Source organism: Erpetoichthys calabaricus, chromosome 11, assembly GCF_900747795.2.
Source record: "Erpetoichthys calabaricus chromosome 11, fErpCal1.3, whole genome shotgun sequence".
In the NCBI taxonomy this organism is placed as follows: domain Eukaryota; kingdom Metazoa; phylum Chordata; class Cladistia; order Polypteriformes; family Polypteridae; genus Erpetoichthys; species Erpetoichthys calabaricus.
The window spans coordinates 156,907,054-156,927,052 of NC_041404.2; the positions used below are offsets into that span (position 1 = coordinate 156,907,054).

The following is a 19,999-nucleotide window of genomic DNA, read 5'->3' on the forward strand; positions in this document are numbered from 1 at the left end:
AAACAGAGAAAAGTAAAGGTTTTTACCCTCTCTCTCAATGGTGCGTGCTGCTCCCTGCTTTTCCATGCGCCCTCAAACATCTCCTTTGTTTTACTAACATTTAAGGAGAGAGTGTTATCCTGGCACCACGTTACTAGATATTTATACTAACTAAACAGTGCGTTTCTCAACCAAATCTTTCCTTGAAGTCCAGAATCCAAATCCAAAAACAGTAAACTTACTATTTATGTGATGAGGAAAATGTCATGAAGCGTTTAGGTGCTTGGCTGGCAGAAAAACCTACCTGTTCTTAAATTCACACGCGCAGACTAGGGTGACCAAGCGTCCTCTTTTGCCCGGACATGTCCACTTTTTACGTCCTGTCCGGGGCGTCCCGGCGGGTTTTATAAATTCACGAAAATGTCCGGTTTTTCATAGGACCATTACGCGTGTACGTAAATTGACTGGCGTTTTGCACACAATACTAGGGTACTACTTTTTTGCGCGATGTAATTACCGGGAGGCTGCCTTGTGGGCAGGTCAGCGCCGCGCGTGCGCAAACACATAGACACAGACGGGGATCAGAGCAGAGAGCGGAGCAGTATAGCAGGGAAAATGCCGAAGCGTAAGTGCAGCTTCACCGATGAACTGCAAAGAAAATTTCCCACATACCGTCCCGGTCGGGACAAGTGGGAGGCGGAGTGCACCGTGTGCAAAGCCGGTACATATGTCTCGGTATCCAATAAAGGTGCTGGGGATCTGAAAGCCCACATGGACACCGAGAAACATAAAAAAGCTGTGCGAGGTGAGACTAGTTCATCTGCAAAGTTGACAAGAGTTTTTTTGTCAGACCAGGAAAAACTTAGGATGATGTAAATGCAGCAGAAGGTGCAATGGCTTTTCATACAGTGAAACATCACAACAGTTACAGGTCCATGGATTGCACCAGTACTTTGCTTAAAAAGGCATTACCTGACTCTGACATTGCAAAAAAGTTTAGTAGTGCTCGCACCAAGACCGAAGCCATCGTCAATGGTGCTATAGCCCCCCACTCTGTTGAAATCACTCATGAAGCACTCAAAGAAATCCAGTACTGTGGTGTTTCCACAGACGGGAGTAACCACGGAGCAGTGAAAATATTCCCAGTCATAATCCAGTATTTTGACTGGAAGAAGGGTGGCGTGCAAACAAAATTGATTGAAGTTAAAGACACACCCAATGAGACAGCAGAAACCATTGCAAAATATCTCACAGAAACCCTGGCAAAAAACAATCTGTCGGAAAAATGCATTGCATTTACTGGAGACAATTGCAACACAAATTTTGGAGGAATCCGACGTGATGAAGCTGGAAAGAATGTGTTTGCAAATTTGAAGAGTTTGCTGCAAAACAAGACTCTGATCGGTGTGGGTTGCCCAGCACACATATTGAATAATTGTGCACACCATGGGGCAGGCACAATAGAAATTGACATTGAGAATATCATATTCAAAATCTACGAGTACTTTCACATTTACACTGTGCGCACTGAGAGCCTGAAGGAGTATTGTGATTTTGTTGAGATTGATTACAGAAGGATGCTCTCTCACAGCAAGACAAGGTGGCTGTCATTGTTCCCAAGCATTGAGAGGATGTTACAGATGTTTCCAGCTTTAAAGGCATATTTTCTGTCTCAGCAAAAGCCACCCATAGCACTCAAAGAGTTTTTTTGAAAATGATTTTGGTGAAATCTACCTTTGGCACACGCACACACTCATGTCTGTGTTCCACACCCACATTCAAGAAATGGAACAGGAGAACATGTCCATTATGGAAGTGAAGAAGATATTAAACAATATACATACCATTCTTCTTCAATGCAAGAGCAACAACTTCATGTCCCTTAAAGTTAAGGGACTACTGGCACAGAAGCGCAAAGATGGACTTGACAAAGGCTGTGACCAGTTCTGTGCAGATGTGCATGGCATGTACAGTGCATGTCTGGAGTATCTGGAGAAGTGGATGACTCCCATGGAAGAGTTCTCAACATTCATGTGGATGGATCTGAGTGAGCCACCAAACTGGAATGATGTGGAGGCATGCATCAAGTACCTTGGAGAGAAGGGGGTGGCAGTTGATGATGTTAAGTGTTTTGACCAGGTCAACAATCTGAGGAAATTCACAGAAACGTGCAACCATGATGAGGAGTTCAGTGGCCTGCAGGTACACCAGAAGTGGACCAAATATTTTGAAAAGGCAAAAAGCATTGCATGTTACTCAGAGCTACTGACAATTGCACAGTTTGTCTTTGCACTTCCCTCTCACAATGCAAATGTTGAGAGGGTTTTTTCACTAATGCAAAGCCAGTGGACCAAGGAGAGGAACCAGCTCTCCGTAGAGTCACTAAAGGGGCTTCTACTAGTTCAGTACAACTTCAAAGACATGTCTTGCAAAGACTTTCATGCTTATTTGTTAAGCTATCGAAAACTGCTAGGAAAGATCAGCTCTACAGCAAAATATGGATGGGCTGACAAGGAGGATGAAGAAGAGAAGCAGGATGAAGAAGAAAACTAAAGATGAAAAGTCTAGATTCTTTTTGTTTAAGTTTTTTTGTCTTTGTGAGACTCTTCTGTTATTTATTTTATTACATTTAAGAGATATATTGTTGAAGCTGGAACAGAATAGTTCAAATAAATAATTAAATATTGTTCTAAATATGAAGAGTCTAAGAGAGCTATTATTTTGTTATAAGTTTTTACAGATTTCATTTTATTTTATTACAGAGGTTAATTCTGCACCATTGAAGTATAATAAATAATGTTCATCAACCACCAAGAAGCTTGTCTGAATTCGTCTGGAGGCCGTGCCGATCGTCCTCTTTTTTGGAAATCAAAATATGGTCACCCTATTATATTAGCGATCGGATCCTTCCTAATTCTGTACAATCATACCGGCGACTTAAGTTAAAATCCCTTACCAGTATGGCGGCCAATACAAATTAGTCGGAAGTTCCTCACCATCTTCGGCGGAAGTAAGCTTTTGTCCCACCGCCTAGACCGTCCGTGTCTGCTTCTCCTGCAAGAAGATTTTTTTTTATTGTCAACAAGCGATTAAGAGATGTTTTGATTTATTATATTTTATTTCTTATTTTCACTTCAAGTTGCATATATAGAAGTTTATTTGGTCTGTTCTTGAAGCCTGTGTTTGCTCCGCGAAATGGACTGTCAGGAAGCAGAGGTACTGAACGGGGAAAGAAAACTGTGTAATTAAACAGGGTGTACGTTCAATGAATTTAATGTCACCTCGCGAGATGGAACGACCTGATTAGGGCGGGTTCAACTGTTTTTTGTTATAAATTCGCCTTGTGTTTTCTAAATTGCTGAATGTCGGAGTTTTTTTTCCCTCAATCGAACGCCCGGGTGCAAGTTCGCGAAGGAGTGTTATAATATGAGGTCTTGTCAAATGCTTGCTTTATCAGAATGTAGTTTTACAGTTACAGTAGTCTAGTTATCCGTCCCTATAGAGGTCAATGGATATTTTTGCATTAGGGCATGGAAAATCCATCCATCCATTTTCTAAACCCGCTCTATCCTGAGCATCGTTGTGGGGAAGCTGGATCCTATGATCGGTAGATATGCGGGAAATGGGTCGTTGTCATTAGTCTTCTTGGTACAAGAAGCAAACCGTTTGTAGGAAACCATTTGCACACTGTACTTAAAATAATGTAGGTAGCTAATTTTCAGACTGAGCACCGTCAATACAGAAATTTGTCAGTTTATATGGCAGACAGCCCTCACTAAGAACGTTTCACCAGTTCGTTAGACAGGTGGCAGTAGAGCCACGCGGAATGCCAGTGTGGTGGCATGTAAGTCATTAATTACTATAACCGAATATAAAATTAACCCATTGTGAAGTGATTGAGTTACACAGGACTAGATGGAAGCTTTGGGCTTTTTTGTTCTCTTTTTAAGTTTCACCAACATCAGTTTTTTTTAATTAAACATTAACAACAATTGTGTATATAATAATGTGACAATACTGTCATTAAGTTAATTACAAATGACAAATTTTATATTTAATGTGGTTGTAATTTAGCATAATGTAGTGCCAGCTTTAAGTGTCAGATAGATTCTTTGCTCTTTACATAGCCCCTTTTGGTGGCTTGATATCCTTAAAAGTACTGCTAACAGTTGCCACACTAGATTGAATTCTGTTTGTTATTTTGACGTGCTTGCCATGTTTATAGGCTCACCTGCAGCTGGCTCTGAAGTTACTCATTTGCATAAAGGGGTGCCAATCTCATAGTGTTTGGTGACTGATCCGAGGCCGTATCGTAGTCCTCCTTTCAAAGTTACTGTCCCCGACAAACATTCCCAACTTCTTGAAATGGTGCACGGCTCTTCAAAAAGGCGGGTTGATCTTTGTTTCTTCTGTGGTCATGTGACAAAGGCAAATCAGTAGGGGTCTTGAGCGCTTTGCTGTTAGGTGGTGCAGCAGGGATGTTGGATGCTGCATTGTGAGATGGTACAGCAGAGATGGTGAGCACTGCACTGTCATACAGTGTAGCAGAGGTGTTCAGTGCTGCACTGTGATCTGTCGAGTATAAGTGAGCAGGTGAACCTCCTTGTTTGTCTGGAGCTTTAGCTGTACCTGTCTCTTGGCTGTTTTCTCTCACTGAACTAAAGCTACAAACTGCATTCCAGGTCCTGATCTTAGCTTTGAGACTGTCTCTCTATTGCTGCTCTGTAACACCTCATCCTTTGCTTGTGTAGTTTTACCATAGGCCCTGCTTCACAATGCTCAACTGGGGTCAGTGGTAACTCAATCTGACACATTTTTTCCCAGCTCCATGATCCCAAAGTTCCACTGGCTTCTGCACACCTGAGTCGATTGACCTTGGCAGATGGAGAAGCAGTGGTGGTGCTGCAGAGGTAGCAGTCTGTCGCTGTCTTCCCCCCTGTTCTGATGCTGCAGACAGCATTCCAGATCCTGGATCTCAGCCTTGAGACTCTACAGCAACTCCTCAGAAGAGCCAGGTCGGTCTGTTGTGGTCTCCACAGCATTCGTCACTAGTTAAAATCGAACAGTAGGTCTTCTTTTCATCCTGATTCTGACCCCAATGTAGTGCCACTATGGATCTTTTGCTCTTTACATGGCTTTTTTAGGTGGTTCGCTATTCTTAGAAGGAGTGCTCGCCATTGACACATTAGATGGAATTCCGTTTGTGACTTTTTATAGGCTCTCCTGCAGCACGCTCTGTAGCTGCTCATTTACATAGTGGAATGCCAATTCATACCTTTTGGTTACTGTACCCTGGATGATGCAACTTGTCATCACTGTTATAATTATACCTATTTCTTTAAAACCAACATCCACATTAGTCTCTTTTTATATAAGAATGTAACTCTATCCAGAGTTTTTTTGTAGTGGGACATAACCAAAGTAAATATTGAATAGTTCCAGAAATAATGTCACAAAAAGTACATTTATGTCTGTATAAATATTATTTGGCAAAACAACTTTACAGAATAAATTTGATGAATTATCTTATAATGGATAAATGGATTTAATACATCTTTAATTATAGCCCACTCATGTCAGGCTATGTTTTTAATGAATGTTGATTAAAAGTTGAGTAGATTTATTAAATATGGATGGAAAGTTAGGAAGACATTAAAAGAGGGTAATAGGAGAGAGTGATTAAGTTCATTCGACCTTTTTGTGTATATTACAATACTAAATATTTAATTGGAGAATACCCACTTACTTACTTACCTCTTACCCTGAGGTTTACTTACCTTGGCAGTGACATTCATGTCTCTGGTGACTCTTCCTAAGAAGTCAGGTATACAGATTGGGAGAGCATGGGGGGTCATGAGGTCGCTGATAAAGGGGTGTGTGGCACTCCTGATATCTCTGCAAAAGGACGAAGGTCCAAGTCTTTAGAGTCCTGGTGCTTCCTGTCTTGCTATATGGTTGCGAGACATGGACGCTATCCAGTGACCTGAGATGAAGACTGGACTCCTTCGGTACTGTGTCTCTTCGGAGAATCCTTGGGTACCGCTGGTTTGACTTTGTGTCCAATGAGCCATTGCTCATGGAGTCCTAAATGAGACACATTACCTGCATTGTGAGGGAGCATCAGTTACAGCACTATGGCCATATGCGTGATTCCCCGAGGGTGATCCGGCGAGCAGGATCCTCATTGTTAAAGACCTGAGTGGCTGGACCAGGCCAAGGGGACGCCCATGTAACACCTGGCTGTAGCAGATAGATGGACATTTCCTAAGGGTGGGACTGGACAGCGTGTCTGCCTGGGAGGTTGCCAACTGGGATCCCAGGCTGTTTTGTCGTGTGGTGAGTGCGGCAACGTGCTGAACCAATGCATGCTCCCGGACCTGACCCTTTAATACTAAAGTGTAACTTTGTGCATGTTACTTGTTGTTACTGACTTATTTTTGTTTTATCCCAGGAGATGGCCTCTGAGGATCCAGTGCCAAGAAATGGCATCGGGCTGACTGAATTCTCTGATGAAATCTTGCTGAATATTCTCAAGTTTGTGCCTCGCTATGATTTAATCCTTAGCATGAGGAAAGTGTGTAAAAAGTTTGCTAATTTATGCTTGGATAAAAGCCTTATTAGCAAAGTACTGCTATCCAGAGACTACCAGGTAAATATTTACTTTTTTTCTTTGCAGTGTAGTATGTGGGCTATTAAAGCAGTAAGTGAGAGAGAGAGAGAGAGAGAGGTTGGGAGCATGCACTGATACAGCGTGTTGCAACACCCACCACATGACGAAACACCTCAGGATCCCAAATTAGGACTTGAGCGCAGCAGTGCAACAGGTGACACCTCAGTACCACACCAGTTCGAATGGAGTGGAATAGTGGGAGTTTTTTACACTGGCTAGAATGCCAATCCTTTCACAAACCCCTGCAAATTGGAGGATCTGCTTGCAGGTTAATGTCATGTGCAGGACGGAGCAATTGCAGGTTTAAAGGCCTTGCTCAAGGGCCCAACGCAGTGGAATCACTTCTGGCACTTACAGAATTCGAACTGACAGCCTTTCAATTGCCAGCGCAGATCCCTAACCTCAGAGCCACCACTCTCTATTAAGGAATATTCAACCCAAAATTGATATTCTTTTTTTATGTTATTTACCCCACATAGCTGGTAGTGGTGGATGATAAAAAAATTTTAATTGGATGTTTTCATGCATGTATTATCGTGGGTTTCTGTGGGACTTATCTGTCCATTACTAGGTTGGTCTACCTTAAGATTAACACACATACAGATAAACATACACAAACAAAGGGATCCTATAGACAAAGTCCCAAGTGAAAGCCTAATTGTCAGCCACCCCTCAATATTCTTCTTAGAATTCCCTTCACATTCATACATACTGTAGATATAGAATAGAGAGGAAAAAAAAGTTTGTTGAAACAGAAACCAATAGTGACCAATGCTGTACAACGGCAGTTTGAAAAACATCCTTTGTAGAATTGGAAAAAAAAATCTCACATTACCCGTGTCGCATTACTTTAAACTTTTGGTTGTCAGTTTAGTCCGCAGAAATTATTCACTGAGTGACTAGCCAAAGTCAATTAACCCAGCAGTAATTGAAACATAGAATTATGACATGAGAAATAGTAACAACAAGTTTCTGAAAGCCAATGCTTTTCTAGTTTTTTAACAAAAAGTGTGTACTGTTTAATGGTTATGAGAAGACTCCATTATTGCAGAAAACAGTTACTTCCATAACTGAAGGGTGGCTCAATTTTAAAGTAGATGTTGGCCCCTTTTTAAGAAATTAGAAAAAACCCAGCACACTGTAGCTGCTTAAAGTCAGTAAGCCTGATTTTTTTCAGGTAAAGTTTTACTGGTGTACTCTGTGTAAAGAGTCTGATGGCATGACTGGTGGGTAAAATGGGCTGCATCTTTTTTTAAATCCTAGGAATCAAAATGATAAATCGCTCATATAATTACCTGTAATTGAGATTTTTATAACATATGCCGCTGAATCTAAGATACAAAGATTTACATTGGCAATTTTTCCACATAAATACCAAAAGCTACTTTCATTGTTGTTGTCTAGTTGCATTCTTGTGTAGTTAAGGCAGAATGCAGGCAATCTGTTAGAATAATACAGTGAGAGTTTTGTGCATAAATTCAATGTAAAAGCGTCCAATATTAAAATTTTTAAAACTGTTAAAACATTGATTAATGGGATATATTTGCCATCTAAAATTTCATTTTTATCTCCTTAGGTAAATGACAATAAAGTGAAAGAAATGGTTAAAGAAACAGCTACCAAAATTCAGGAGTTAAATGTTAGTGGGTGCTACTGGCTGTGTCCACAAACAATTGACCAGATATCCAGATGTAAGAATTTGGTCAGACTGGACTTGTCGGACTGTCGATTGACCTCTCTACGTTTGTCAAAAATGCTGTCCTGTCTTCGGTCTCTGCACTCTTTGGCCATCGATATTAACCATGGTTTTGACTCCAGCCAACTCAGCAGTGAGAGTAAAGCAACGCTTAGCCAAGTGACAGAGCTCAAGCAGACCTTATACACACCATCCTACGGAGTTGTGCCTTGCTGTACAAATTTGGAAAGACTTCTTTTATATTTTGAAATTAATGACTACACCAGAGATGGCACAATGGTTTCCTGTCAGCTAATGGTGGGCCAGAGCAGTGTCCCACACTACGAGAACCTCAATATTTTTTATGCTAGGTTGGCACCTGGCTATGTCAATCAGATTGTGATGAGACTTTATCTAGCAGTTTTCAGTGTTCGGGTACCTGAAAACCTGCGTGCCTTTGTCATTTCCATCCCTGGAAATTTCCCCGAAAGTGGAGCAGCAGCAAAAAACATTTTAGAGGGTATGGCAAAAAATGCTGCCCTGGAATCCTTGCAGCTGCCTAAGACGTGGGTGGATAGTACTTCTTTCCTACAGAATTTAAAACTTACTGCACCTTCTTATTTAAATTTTAGTCGCTGCATGGTGTTGGGCAGCCATTTGATTCACCGAATGCTGAATGATGGCAAGGACTTCAGGTCTCTTATAAGTCTGAATCTCAGTGGATGTATACACTGCCTTTCCACAGACTCCTCCCGAAATGCTGATGATGATATTGACTGGGAAGTGCCAGAAACGCTAGTAAGCGCATGCCCTAATTTACAAAACCTCAACTTGACGGCCGCCCATCATCATAGTCATCAGGGTTCTGGAAAGCATTTGTGTGCTATCTTGGCCAAACTGAAGAATCTGCATTCTTTGGCATTACCAGTGTGCAGCATTTCAGATGAGGTAAAAAACTCTGGTTCACCTCCAGCCCATAGTGTGCAGCCATCAGGACATTCGCTCACTTTTGGCTTTAAAAAGAATATTAGAATTGGCGTTAAAACATACCACCCTAAAAACAGCTTGGAGCAGTCAGACCAGAATTCTCCAAACTCAAGTTTTAGAGGTCTGCTTGAGGCTGTACCTTTTGTTTATGAGATCGAACTAATAGGATCAAGCTTTTCTTCTTCCATGCCTCGCAATGAGCCAGCTATTCGTAAGGAGTTGCCACCATGTCCTCAGGCAAAACAGATCGGGGATGAGGAGGTGGCATGGCTTGGTCATCTAAAACTCTTAAAATCTCTGACCTTAGCACAGCTGCCTGGTGTCCTGAATGGGGCTGGACTATTACAGGTTGGCATGATGTGTAAAGAGCTGCGAGTGCTCTCTCTAGCAAATTTGGGAATGCTTAAAAAAGTAACATACATGCCATACCTGATTGAGTGCTTTAAGCACTGTAAGCAGCTGAAGGACTTGCGGTGAGGTTTTTTCCTTTTCTTTTTCTGTTTTACTGTCCTAAAACATTTTAAGTGTAGGCCATTTTCATCAGCTTTAGACCAGAACCGAATTTGGATTGGTGTATGAATTTTATAAATGAATCATTATAAGGGTTCAGGTACTCACAAGAAAACCTGCTTTGCCTTACCTATTCATTCTTCAACACAGACAAGGAATATTTTAGAGAAGGCCCTTTACATGCAGACAGACATTTGTTTGTAAGATCTTTAGAGGATATCATTGTGAGGATTATGGTTCATAACCACTACTGTATCAGGTTCTTCTGTAGCTTCATGATCAGGTGATGATTGGAGCAGATTTCATGAATAGCTTGTTATGAGCACTGTATGATATGATTGCTGTGTTGATTGCCCTTGGTTCATTATTTTAATCTGATATTTTACATTTAGGATAGCATGGTGGCATAGTTTGTGCACTATCACAGCTCCAGTGTCCTGGATACAAAGTTGCGTACAGTTTGCACATTCTCTTTTTTCTCTGCATAGTTTTTCTCCAGTTATTCTGGTTTCTTCCACCATGTAAAACAGGTTTAGGCTGTTTAGTAATTTTAAAGTGGCTCTGTACATTTAAGGTTGATTGGTGCACCATATGACGTTGGTTTCTCAATTGCATCTTATGCTTCCAGGTAAAGCTGTGGTTCCCTAACACACTATTTTGGAATAAACAGGTTTGGAAAATGCATGAATGAATAATTACATTAAGAGACGTCAAATTTTATTTAAACTTCATGGAGAATTATTCCTCTACTTGAAATAATTCATTTAGTTTTAAAAGCATCCCCTGGTAATTTTGTGACCTTTGAAGAATTTATGCTGGTTAAATACAGCTTTCAGAGTGCATTAGTTCCACTCTTTTTTATTAAATACCTTTTCTAACAAAGTACAGCAAGGATCCAGGTCCATCAGGAGCCAGACAGGAACCAATCTTACACTACAAAAGCTGCATTACGGAACACAAACGGCTGTTCACAGCAGACCAGTTTAGAGCCAGCATGTACTAAAGTAGACACATTTCAAGATGTGAGAAGAAATTGGAATAATAAAAGAAAGTCTTGGAAGCAAAGGGAAGAAACAGAAAGTAAATGAGTTGAGAATATGATTCTGGTTTATTGCACCACTGTTCCTCTGATATGTAGTCATTGTCTGACCCACTTGTCCAGTTTAGGAATGCAGAATTCTGAAGGCTAACCTGGTAATGCTGGATGGGAACCAACTCTTGATGATTTATCAGTTTATCTAATGGTAGGCTGACATACACGCTATCACTAATACACAGAGTCACTTTATACAGTTCTTTTAACTTAACACACATGTCTTGGTTGTGAGAGAAAAACTGAATACTTGAAGAAGAAGCCATGCAGACATGGGGAAATACGCAAACTGTTAGAATATTAAAACAATCTGGACGAGAACAGATCATGGAACCCAAAAATGTTTGCCAGTCCTATCCACTTAATTCTTCCAAAATAACATCAAGTCAGGTTTTGAAAGTCCCTAAAGTCCTATTGTCTACCACACTACATTGTCACTAATTCCATTTATCTGTGATTCTCCAGGTGAAGAAAAGCTTCCTAATGTTTAAGCGAAATTTACCCTTAACTAGTTTACAGCTTGTGTCCCAGTGTATTTCAGAATAACAGTCTTCATCAACTGGACTAATTCCTTTCATAATTTTAAGCAGGTCTCCTCTTAATCTTCTTTTGCTTAAACTGAAAAGGCTCAGCTCTTTTAATCTTTCCTCATAACTCATCTCATGTAACTCTGGAATCAGCTTTGTTGCTCTGCTATGTCTTTTTTGTAGCCTGGAGACCAAAACTGCACACAGGGCTCCAGATGAGGTCTAACCAGCTTAAGCATACCCTCCTTGAACTTTACTCTGCACATCGTGTTATGTAACCTAACATTCTGTTACCCTTCTTAAAGGCTTGTGAACACTGTCTGCCAGTTGATAGTGACGAGTCAACTGTGATTCCTAAATCCTTCTCATAAGTTGTACTTTTGATTTTCATACCTCCTATCATGCATTCAAACCTAACATTTTTACTTCCTACGTGAAATACTTTACATTTACTTCAATTAAATTTCATCTGCCACAAATCTGCCCAAGCATGTATGCTGTCCAAGCCCTATAATGACTCGGCAGATTCAAGATTATATGCCAATCCACCTAACTTGGTATCATCTACACTCTTAACCAGCTTGTTATTTATATTCCTATCCAAATCATTTACATATATTAAAAATAGCAATGACCCCTGTGGGACACCACTATTAACTCTTGCCAATTCTGGTAAGGTTCCTCGCACCATCACACTCTGCTTTCTGTTTCTGAGCCAATTCTGCACACAGTACACCCCGAACTCCCACTTCTTTTAGTTAGATGCCCAACCTTCCATGTGGCACCTTATCAGATGCTTTTTGAAAGTCAAGATAAATAATTTTCATATGCTCCATTGTGATACTATCCTTTTGTTGCTTAACATAATTTTCTTTCTCTTCAGAACTCATGCTGACTGTTCACTAAAACTCCTGTTCTTGCCAGGTGTTGCTCAACCTTTTCCTTAATAACTCCTTCCATTAATTTACATGTGATGCACATTAACCTCAGAAAAATGTGAGTTTAGAGCTTCCACTGTTTCACTGTCTGTATTTTTTAAATTCCCCTTAACTATTTATGATGCACTTCACCTCCTCTCTAACTATTCTTTCACTATTAAAATACCGAAAGAATCTCTTTGGGTCATTGTTCGCCTTCCCTGCTATATTCATCTCACTCTTCCTTTTAGCTTCCCTTATATCCTTCAACTGTCAACAGTTTATCACTGGGCAGGGATTTGAATTCAGTTTAAAATGGTTGAAAAATTATACCAACTGTCCATCCATTGTCTCCCGCTTATCCGAGGTCGGGTCGCGGGGGCAGCAGCTTGAGCAGAGATGCCCAGACTTCCCTCTCCCCGGCCACATCTTCTAGCTCTTCTGGGAGAATCCCAAGGCGTTCCCAGGCCAGTCGAGAGACATAGTCGCTCCAGCGTGTCCTGGGTCTTCCCCGGTGCCTCCTCCCGGTTAGACATGCCCGGAACACCTCACCAGGGAGACGTCCAGGAGGCCTCCTGATCAGATGCCTGAGCCACCTCATCTGACTCCTCTCGATGCGGAGGAGCAGCGGCTCTACTCTGAGCCCCTCCCGGATGACTGAGCTTCTCACCCTATCTTTAAGGGAAAGCCCAGACACCCTGCGGAGGAAACTCATTTCAGCCGCTTGTATTTGCGATCTCGTTCTTTCGGTCACTACCCATAGCTCATGACCATAGGTGAGGGTAGGAACATAGATCGACTGGTAAATTGAGAGCTTCGCCTTGCAGCTCAGCTCCTTTTTCACCACGACAGACCGATGCAGAGCCCGCATTACTGCGGATGCCGCACCGATCCGCCTGTCGATCTCACACTCCATTCTTCCCTCACTCGTGAACAAGACCCCGAGATACTTGAACTCCTCCACTTGGGGCAGGATCTCACTACCAACCCTGAGAGGGCACTCCACACTTTTCCGGCTGAGGACCATGGTCTCGGATTTGGAGGTGCTGATTCTCATCCCAGCCGCTTCACACTCGGCTGCGAACCGATCCAGAGAGAGCTGAAGATCATGGCCTGATGAAGCAAACAGGACAACATCATCTGCAAAAAGCAGTGACCCAATCCTGAGCCCACCAAACCGGACCCCCTCAACGCCCTGGCTGCGCCTAGAAATTCTGTCCATAAAAGTTATGAACAGAATCGGTGACAAAGGGCAGCCTTGGCGGAGTCCAACTCTCACTGGAAACGAGTTCGACTTACTGCCGGCAATGCGGACCAAGCTCTGGCACTGATCGTACAGGGACCGAACAGCCCTTATCAGGGGGGCCGGTACCCCATACTCTCGGAGTACCCCCCACAGGATTCCCCGAGGGACACGGTCGAATGCCTTTTCCAAGTCCACAAAACACATGTAGACTGGTTGGGCAAACTCCCATGCACCCTCCAGGACCCTGCTAAGGGTATAGAGCTGGTCCACTGTTCTGCGACCAGGACGAAAACCACACTGTTCCTCCTGAATCCGGGGCTCGACAAACTGCCTCATCAAAAACAATTTCACCTCAAAATTAAAATGAACTTAATTTAAAACAAATAGGATGACAATTAGATTAACACTGTTACTTGACAGCTGTATGGACCTTGTTTTGATTTCTGGTTTGATCATTGTCTTTGTGAATTTGCATTTCTACCTCAGCTCTGAATGGTTTATCTCCAGGTTTTCTCAAGGTTAAATTTGTTTGGTTAATTTCTGTTTCCAAATGTCACAATTTGAATGACTATTGATGTATGTATGAGTATGCTATAATGAACTGGAATCCCAGCCTGCTTTGCACTTGATGCTTCAGGGATAGGATTTTCCTTCTGTAACTATAAAAAATGTTAGAAAATGGATGGATAGATACCATCACATGAAATAGCAGAGTACTAATTGAACATAGTTTTCCAAATGTAAAGTGATATTGTTTTTAATTTATTAATATTACTTTTAATTAAAAATGAACACATTATGAGTGTTTATATTCATCTGAAATAGGCTGTTCTGGTCCTGGAATGCCTTTATAGGTATGGCTTTCTTTTTATATTACAGTCACACTTTTAATAAACTCCTTTTTCACTTTGATTTTTTTATGGACACATTTTTACACATTAGAATGAATCTAATATATATTCTGCTTTTATAACAAAGAGAGAACATGTAAATTGCATTATAGGTTTCTATAGTTCTTAAGACTCAATCAAGTCTCCTTGTCCAAGCTTGATAAAAGTTCAGTTTTGTTTTGCATTAAATACAATGTAGCAGAAATCATGTTCTTCAGAAGAAATGTTCATTTACACATTGTCTTAATGCTTCTGTTTATAAGCTTAAGGGGACATTTAGATAAACAATTATGAAAATAAGTTACAGAGTGCTTTGAAAGTAGTCCATACCTTGGCATCATTTGATACTGAAGATTCATTTGAATCATCAGTAAAGCAGGAAAACCATGAAAATAACCAAGGGAGAAGTTTCAGAACAAGAATTATTCGCTGATTAATGGATAGATTGCAACACAAATTGGATGCACTATAATACTGCAGAACCAGAGTTGCTTTCCCTACTGTATGCTTTTAATCTTATAATTAAAAATATTTAACTAAATGCTTTCATAGATACAACTCAAAGAAGTACTGGTAGACTGGAATTAAATGTGTCTACACTTGTGGGCGTCCATACCTGGTCCTGGAGAGCCACAGTAGTTCCAAGTTTTCATTCCAAACTATTTTTTAATTTGATAGCAGTCCTTTCTATTAAGTGAATTTCTTATTTAATTAGGTGGTTTGCCCTAGTTCCTGTCTACTGTCTTAAAAATTCACAATAGACTAGCTTTGCAGCATACAGCCACTTTGGCCCTCCAGGCTTACACAACTACTTTAAATTTTTTAATACTTAAAATGAAAAATTCTCTTCTTATGGGGACACAATGTATTTTAAAAGTAGTTTGTTGCATTATTGGTTACTCCTAATGTGGTTTGTGTGATTTAACTTACCAACAAGGAAAAATGGTAGCAATTTAAAAAAATGATCATAACATACTTTTTTTTCCTAATTCCTGATGGATTTGTATTGTGTGAAGTGATAAATATATTTCATTACCATATATTTATCTGACGCTATTATTACTGAAAGGATCATACATACTACAAGTCCATGGTACATTTGATTGTATATTATTCTGCATGGAGCATTAGCAGATTAAATGACTTGTTCAGGGTTACACAGAAAGTCAGTGATGTGGACTGACCTTGCAGGGTTGTCTTTTGTAGTATTGTGCTTCAGCTGCAATGTCTGTTTTACTTTTCCATGATTAAGTATTCCCTTACTTATTCTCATCAAAAATTGTATACTGCTGTTAGGGACTTAACAGCAATTGTCATCATATTGGTGTATTTTGAATAATTCAGTTTGGAGTTGATGCATGCTTACCTTAAACAATTTAAATCCTGCCTGGACATCTGAGTGTGTTTTTTAATTTATGTGTGGGTCTGTGCTTGATTCACATACTGATGCTTATGAAAGTGAACTGTTTTCCATGCTGCTTTTAAACTTTAAAATCCTTATAGTAGAACACTTTAATGAATAGACATTGGTTGCCTGCATATGGCAACTTCTTTTCTTGAGCACTGTGTTCCTGTAATGATTTACATACAGTATATATTTGCCTTTTGCTTAAGTCTGTCATGTATTTATTTGAGGTTGCTTTATATAGCTGCATATAAAGAGCAAAGTTGTGTAGTCTTCAACATCTGTCAAACCTATCTTCCTGTCAGCTTCAAACTGTAATGGCTAGGTCACATATCTTTGCCATTTGCTGTACATGCTCTTGTAGTTGAGGTAGGGTTAGTTTTTTATTACAGTGTCATTGGTGTATGAGTCCTTTGTTCCATTTAGCATTTCCTTAAATCTGACTGACTTTTGGTCTCTGCATTCTCTCTGCAGTCTTGAGCAACCATACATCAGTGCCAATATTCAGTTTTTCCAGGCCCTCACCCACTGTGTTGCTCTTGAACGTCTCTGCATTATTTCTCGTAACGGCACCTTTCAGCCAGATGCGGTGATGTTGTTCATGGAGCACTGCTGTAATGTAATCATGTTGCACATGTTCATGGGAGAAACCCTGGTAGCAAGTAAAAACATGCAACAAGCTCTTCTACAAAGGTAAGTGGATTGGGTGAGTGTCATTATGGGTTGGGGTAGTTAAACTAATTAGAACTTTAAGCTGCCTAGCATGAAACTGAGGCCGCTCCAATGCTTAGTGGAGTATGACCACTTAATTTTTCTGTCCTAGAGCATAGTGACATATTGCATCTAGTCTTTTTGAGTTCGGTACCCCGCCAAGGAATTCTTTCTTGAATGATTAACAATGATTTATATATATATCTGTGTGGTTGTTCCTAAAGGGAGCTATGGAGTCTGGAGGGGGATCATCAGTTCAAAATCATGCTGTCCAAATGCATTAAATACTTCTTTATTGATAAGTAATAAACAAAAAATAGATGTTCCTTTAATTCTATACATAGATAATACCAGTTTTAAAATTATAATGCATTGTGTAGTATTTTTCTTACAAAGTTGACATTTATAATACTAAAAATATTAAATATTTGTAAACAATTATAGGTTAAATTTGATGTTTAACAAACATCCAAGCTAAATTTAATTTAATCGATATGTGGCTTGGCAAGTCTGAAGCAACATTAGAATGGTTATAGTAAAAATCCTTTCCTTTAGATGGAATATAATCTTTTATTTGTGATAAAATCCATCGTCACAATCCCCCTCGTGTTCTTAGATCCGCAGATCAGCTGCTCCTAACCGTTCCCAAGGCACATTTTAAAGCTCGTGGTGAAAGGGCTTTTTCTGTCTGTGCACCTAGGCTCTGGAACTCCTTACCTTTAGTGGTTAGGCAAGCCGCTTCAGTCGCCACATTCAAATCAAACCTAAAAACTCACTTCTTCACATTGGCTTTTAATTCTTAACCTGTCTTATTTCCACTTGCTTTTTGCTATTTCTCTGTTTTATTGGGTCCCCTGACCTGTTTTTTAGTGTCTCTGTTTTAATTCTCTCTTAATGTTTGTTTTTAATATTTCGCTTTTAGTCTTGCTTGTTTTAACTGTACAGCGCTTCGGTCAGTTGTAATGCTGTGTTTTTAAGCGCTTAACAAATAAAAATGGTATGGTATGGTATAGTGCATTAGATTTTTTTGCATTTTGTTTCTGTCCCTTTTTGAGGTTCCACCAGGTGCTCCCTTTTCCTCCTATAGTCTGAAGATGTCCTGTCAATTTGATTAGTTATGCTGTAGTGTTTAAACAGTGTGTTTCCAACTTTGTGTGTGCCCAGATATGGACTGATGTCCTATTCAGACTGTGTTTCAGCTCTGGAACTCCTGCTGCCCCACAAGGGATTAGGCAGTTTCAGAAAGTAGATGAATGAATGGATAATGTTCTTAATGTGTCCTTTAAAAATATTTGATATGGTCACAACACAGAAAAGAAAGGACCAGTAATGTGATTGTGTGTACACATTTCCCCGTAGCATTTTTGTTTTTGTGTGTAGTTTTCATTTTGCAACTGTAAGATTCTTACAAACCCAGATTCTGTGACCCCACAAAGGTTTTTTGATGACTTTACATTGTATTTGATTTTCACATTTGAAATTTTCCAGTGGAGCTGCAAGCCTCTGATATTCTTCTGACACTCTGCTGCATCAGTATTTAGCAGTTATTGTACAGTAAAATCTTTGTATTCATTGCAAGAAAATAAATATTAGATTAAAATATTCAAATTAAAAATTTTTCACCACACTTGTGTGCTTGAATCAAACAAGTTGTTTATTGTATTTTAATGACTATCACTACAGAACTGCATAGTTAACACATTGAATCATTGTTAGTTTCCAGTTCCTTCTCCTCTGTTCTTCCAGCATTAGGAGAAATTGATGCCATTTTAATGATACAATAGAAAGTGTTTACATGACCCTGTTATCTCTGTGCACTTAGCAGTTGCTTCTAGTTTGTACTGATGGTTGAGTATAAATGGATCAGCTTTAATCATACTGAAGTAATGTTTATCTACCCCACTTGTCATTACTTTTTTTTGTCACATTCAAGGCTGTGGTATTGAATTTTGTATTTTCTATATTTTCACAAGCAGCTGTATCATTTATTCTCCTAGAACATTGTTATTGATCTCAGGGGAAACAAAAGTATCATAGTTACATCACATGAAAGATTTGTGAGCAGAATTAAAGCCTAGTTGTGAATAATGCAGAACCTCATCTGCCACTTTGGAGGAGAAACCAGGAGGCAGAGTGCTGCGTAAATTAGTAAAACCCTTATATTGTGAAATATAATTTAATATCTGCATTTTTCCTTTCTGTTACTGGCATGAGGATGTGGAATATTCAAGTAAAACATTAACTGTTGAGAAATCATTACTGTAAATTTAGTGCTAACTTGATGTGTAAAGCTGTGAAAATCACACTTTCACAATATTTGAAGAGTTGTATTATTTTTGTTTATTGTTACTTATTATTTTAGACTACATTATTTTTACTGATAGGCTACATTTCTTTTTAATTTCCCCTTTGGGTTATATAACCTCTAAAAGCAATGAATGACACATGTTTGCTTTTATTTCCTGGAATATCTTAATCTGTTACATTACATCATACAAGTGATGTCATAACATTAAAGTTTCATTGATTGAAGTTCAGTGTTAAGTTTATTGTCATGTATACATGGTAAAATGAAGTTCCTCCCCATAAATCTCTGCTAAAATGCATATTTTACATGCAAGCATTCATAAAAGCAGACAAATAAAATATAATTGTTTAATTTGAGGCCACTTTATTTATATACTGTATATATATATATATATATATATATATATATATATATATATATAAGTCAATGTATGTATGTGTGTGTGTGTATGTATGTTCCAGCATCACTATCGAACAGCTGGAGCGATTTTCATGAAACTTGGTACACAATTCTCATTGGTCGATTAAAAATACTGTAGGCTGAAAACAACCCTAACCCACCCCCTTCTGGGTTTGGGTGGGTGTGATCTTGCGGTCTTGTATGCATTTTATCATGCAGTTGACACTTTTATAATAGACAGAAAGATATTTTTCTCACACAAAAAAAAAAAAAAAAAAAAAACTCTTTATTTTCCTCCCGGGCAACACTGGGTATTTCAGCTAGTTTAAACATTGTGATAGACGGCCAGGAACCCTGCCCCGTCGGGACGCCTGGAGGAAGGAGGAACTGGGAGAGTGTCACTTCTTTTCCCTGGGCACCCGGATGGTCCTTGATCCCTGGGGGACAGCACTTCTGGGACGCCAGGAAGTGCTGACAGACCAGGGATGGTTTATGCCCGGAGTGCTTCCGGGTGCAAGGGTAGCACTTCTGCCACACTGGGGAGTGCTGCCGGAAGTCCATCATCGGGCAACTGGAGCACATCCAGGACAGAATAAAAGGGGCCGCCTCACTCCAATCAGGGAGCCGGAGTTAGGTGGAAGAAGGACGGAGCTTGCACGACAGGAGTGGAGGCGGCCGAGAG

The 19,999-nt window shown here is 39.9% G+C and overlaps 1 protein-coding gene and 1 long non-coding RNA gene across 5 annotated transcripts in view; one reads left to right on the forward strand and one right to left on the reverse strand.

The window, feature by feature from the left end:
- The window catches only part of LOC127529615 (uncharacterized), a 487,131-nt gene that overhangs the window by 81,587 nt on the left and 385,545 nt on the right, over positions 1-19,999 (reverse strand). The window lies entirely within an intron of this gene.
- fbxl18 (F-box and leucine-rich repeat protein 18) overlaps positions 2,946-19,999 on the forward strand; it is a 65,597-nt gene continuing 48,543 nt past the window's right edge. Inside the window, exons 1-4 of the mRNA XM_028814404.2 lie at positions 2,946-3,195; positions 6,431-6,628; positions 8,226-9,784; positions 16,374-16,592. Of these exons, the coding sequence (XP_028670237.1) occupies positions 3,175-3,195; positions 6,431-6,628; positions 8,226-9,784; positions 16,374-16,592 (1,997 nt within the window). The 5' untranslated portion in view covers positions 2,946-3,174. The remainder of the gene's footprint in view (positions 3,196-6,430; positions 6,629-8,225; positions 9,785-16,373; positions 16,593-19,999) is intronic.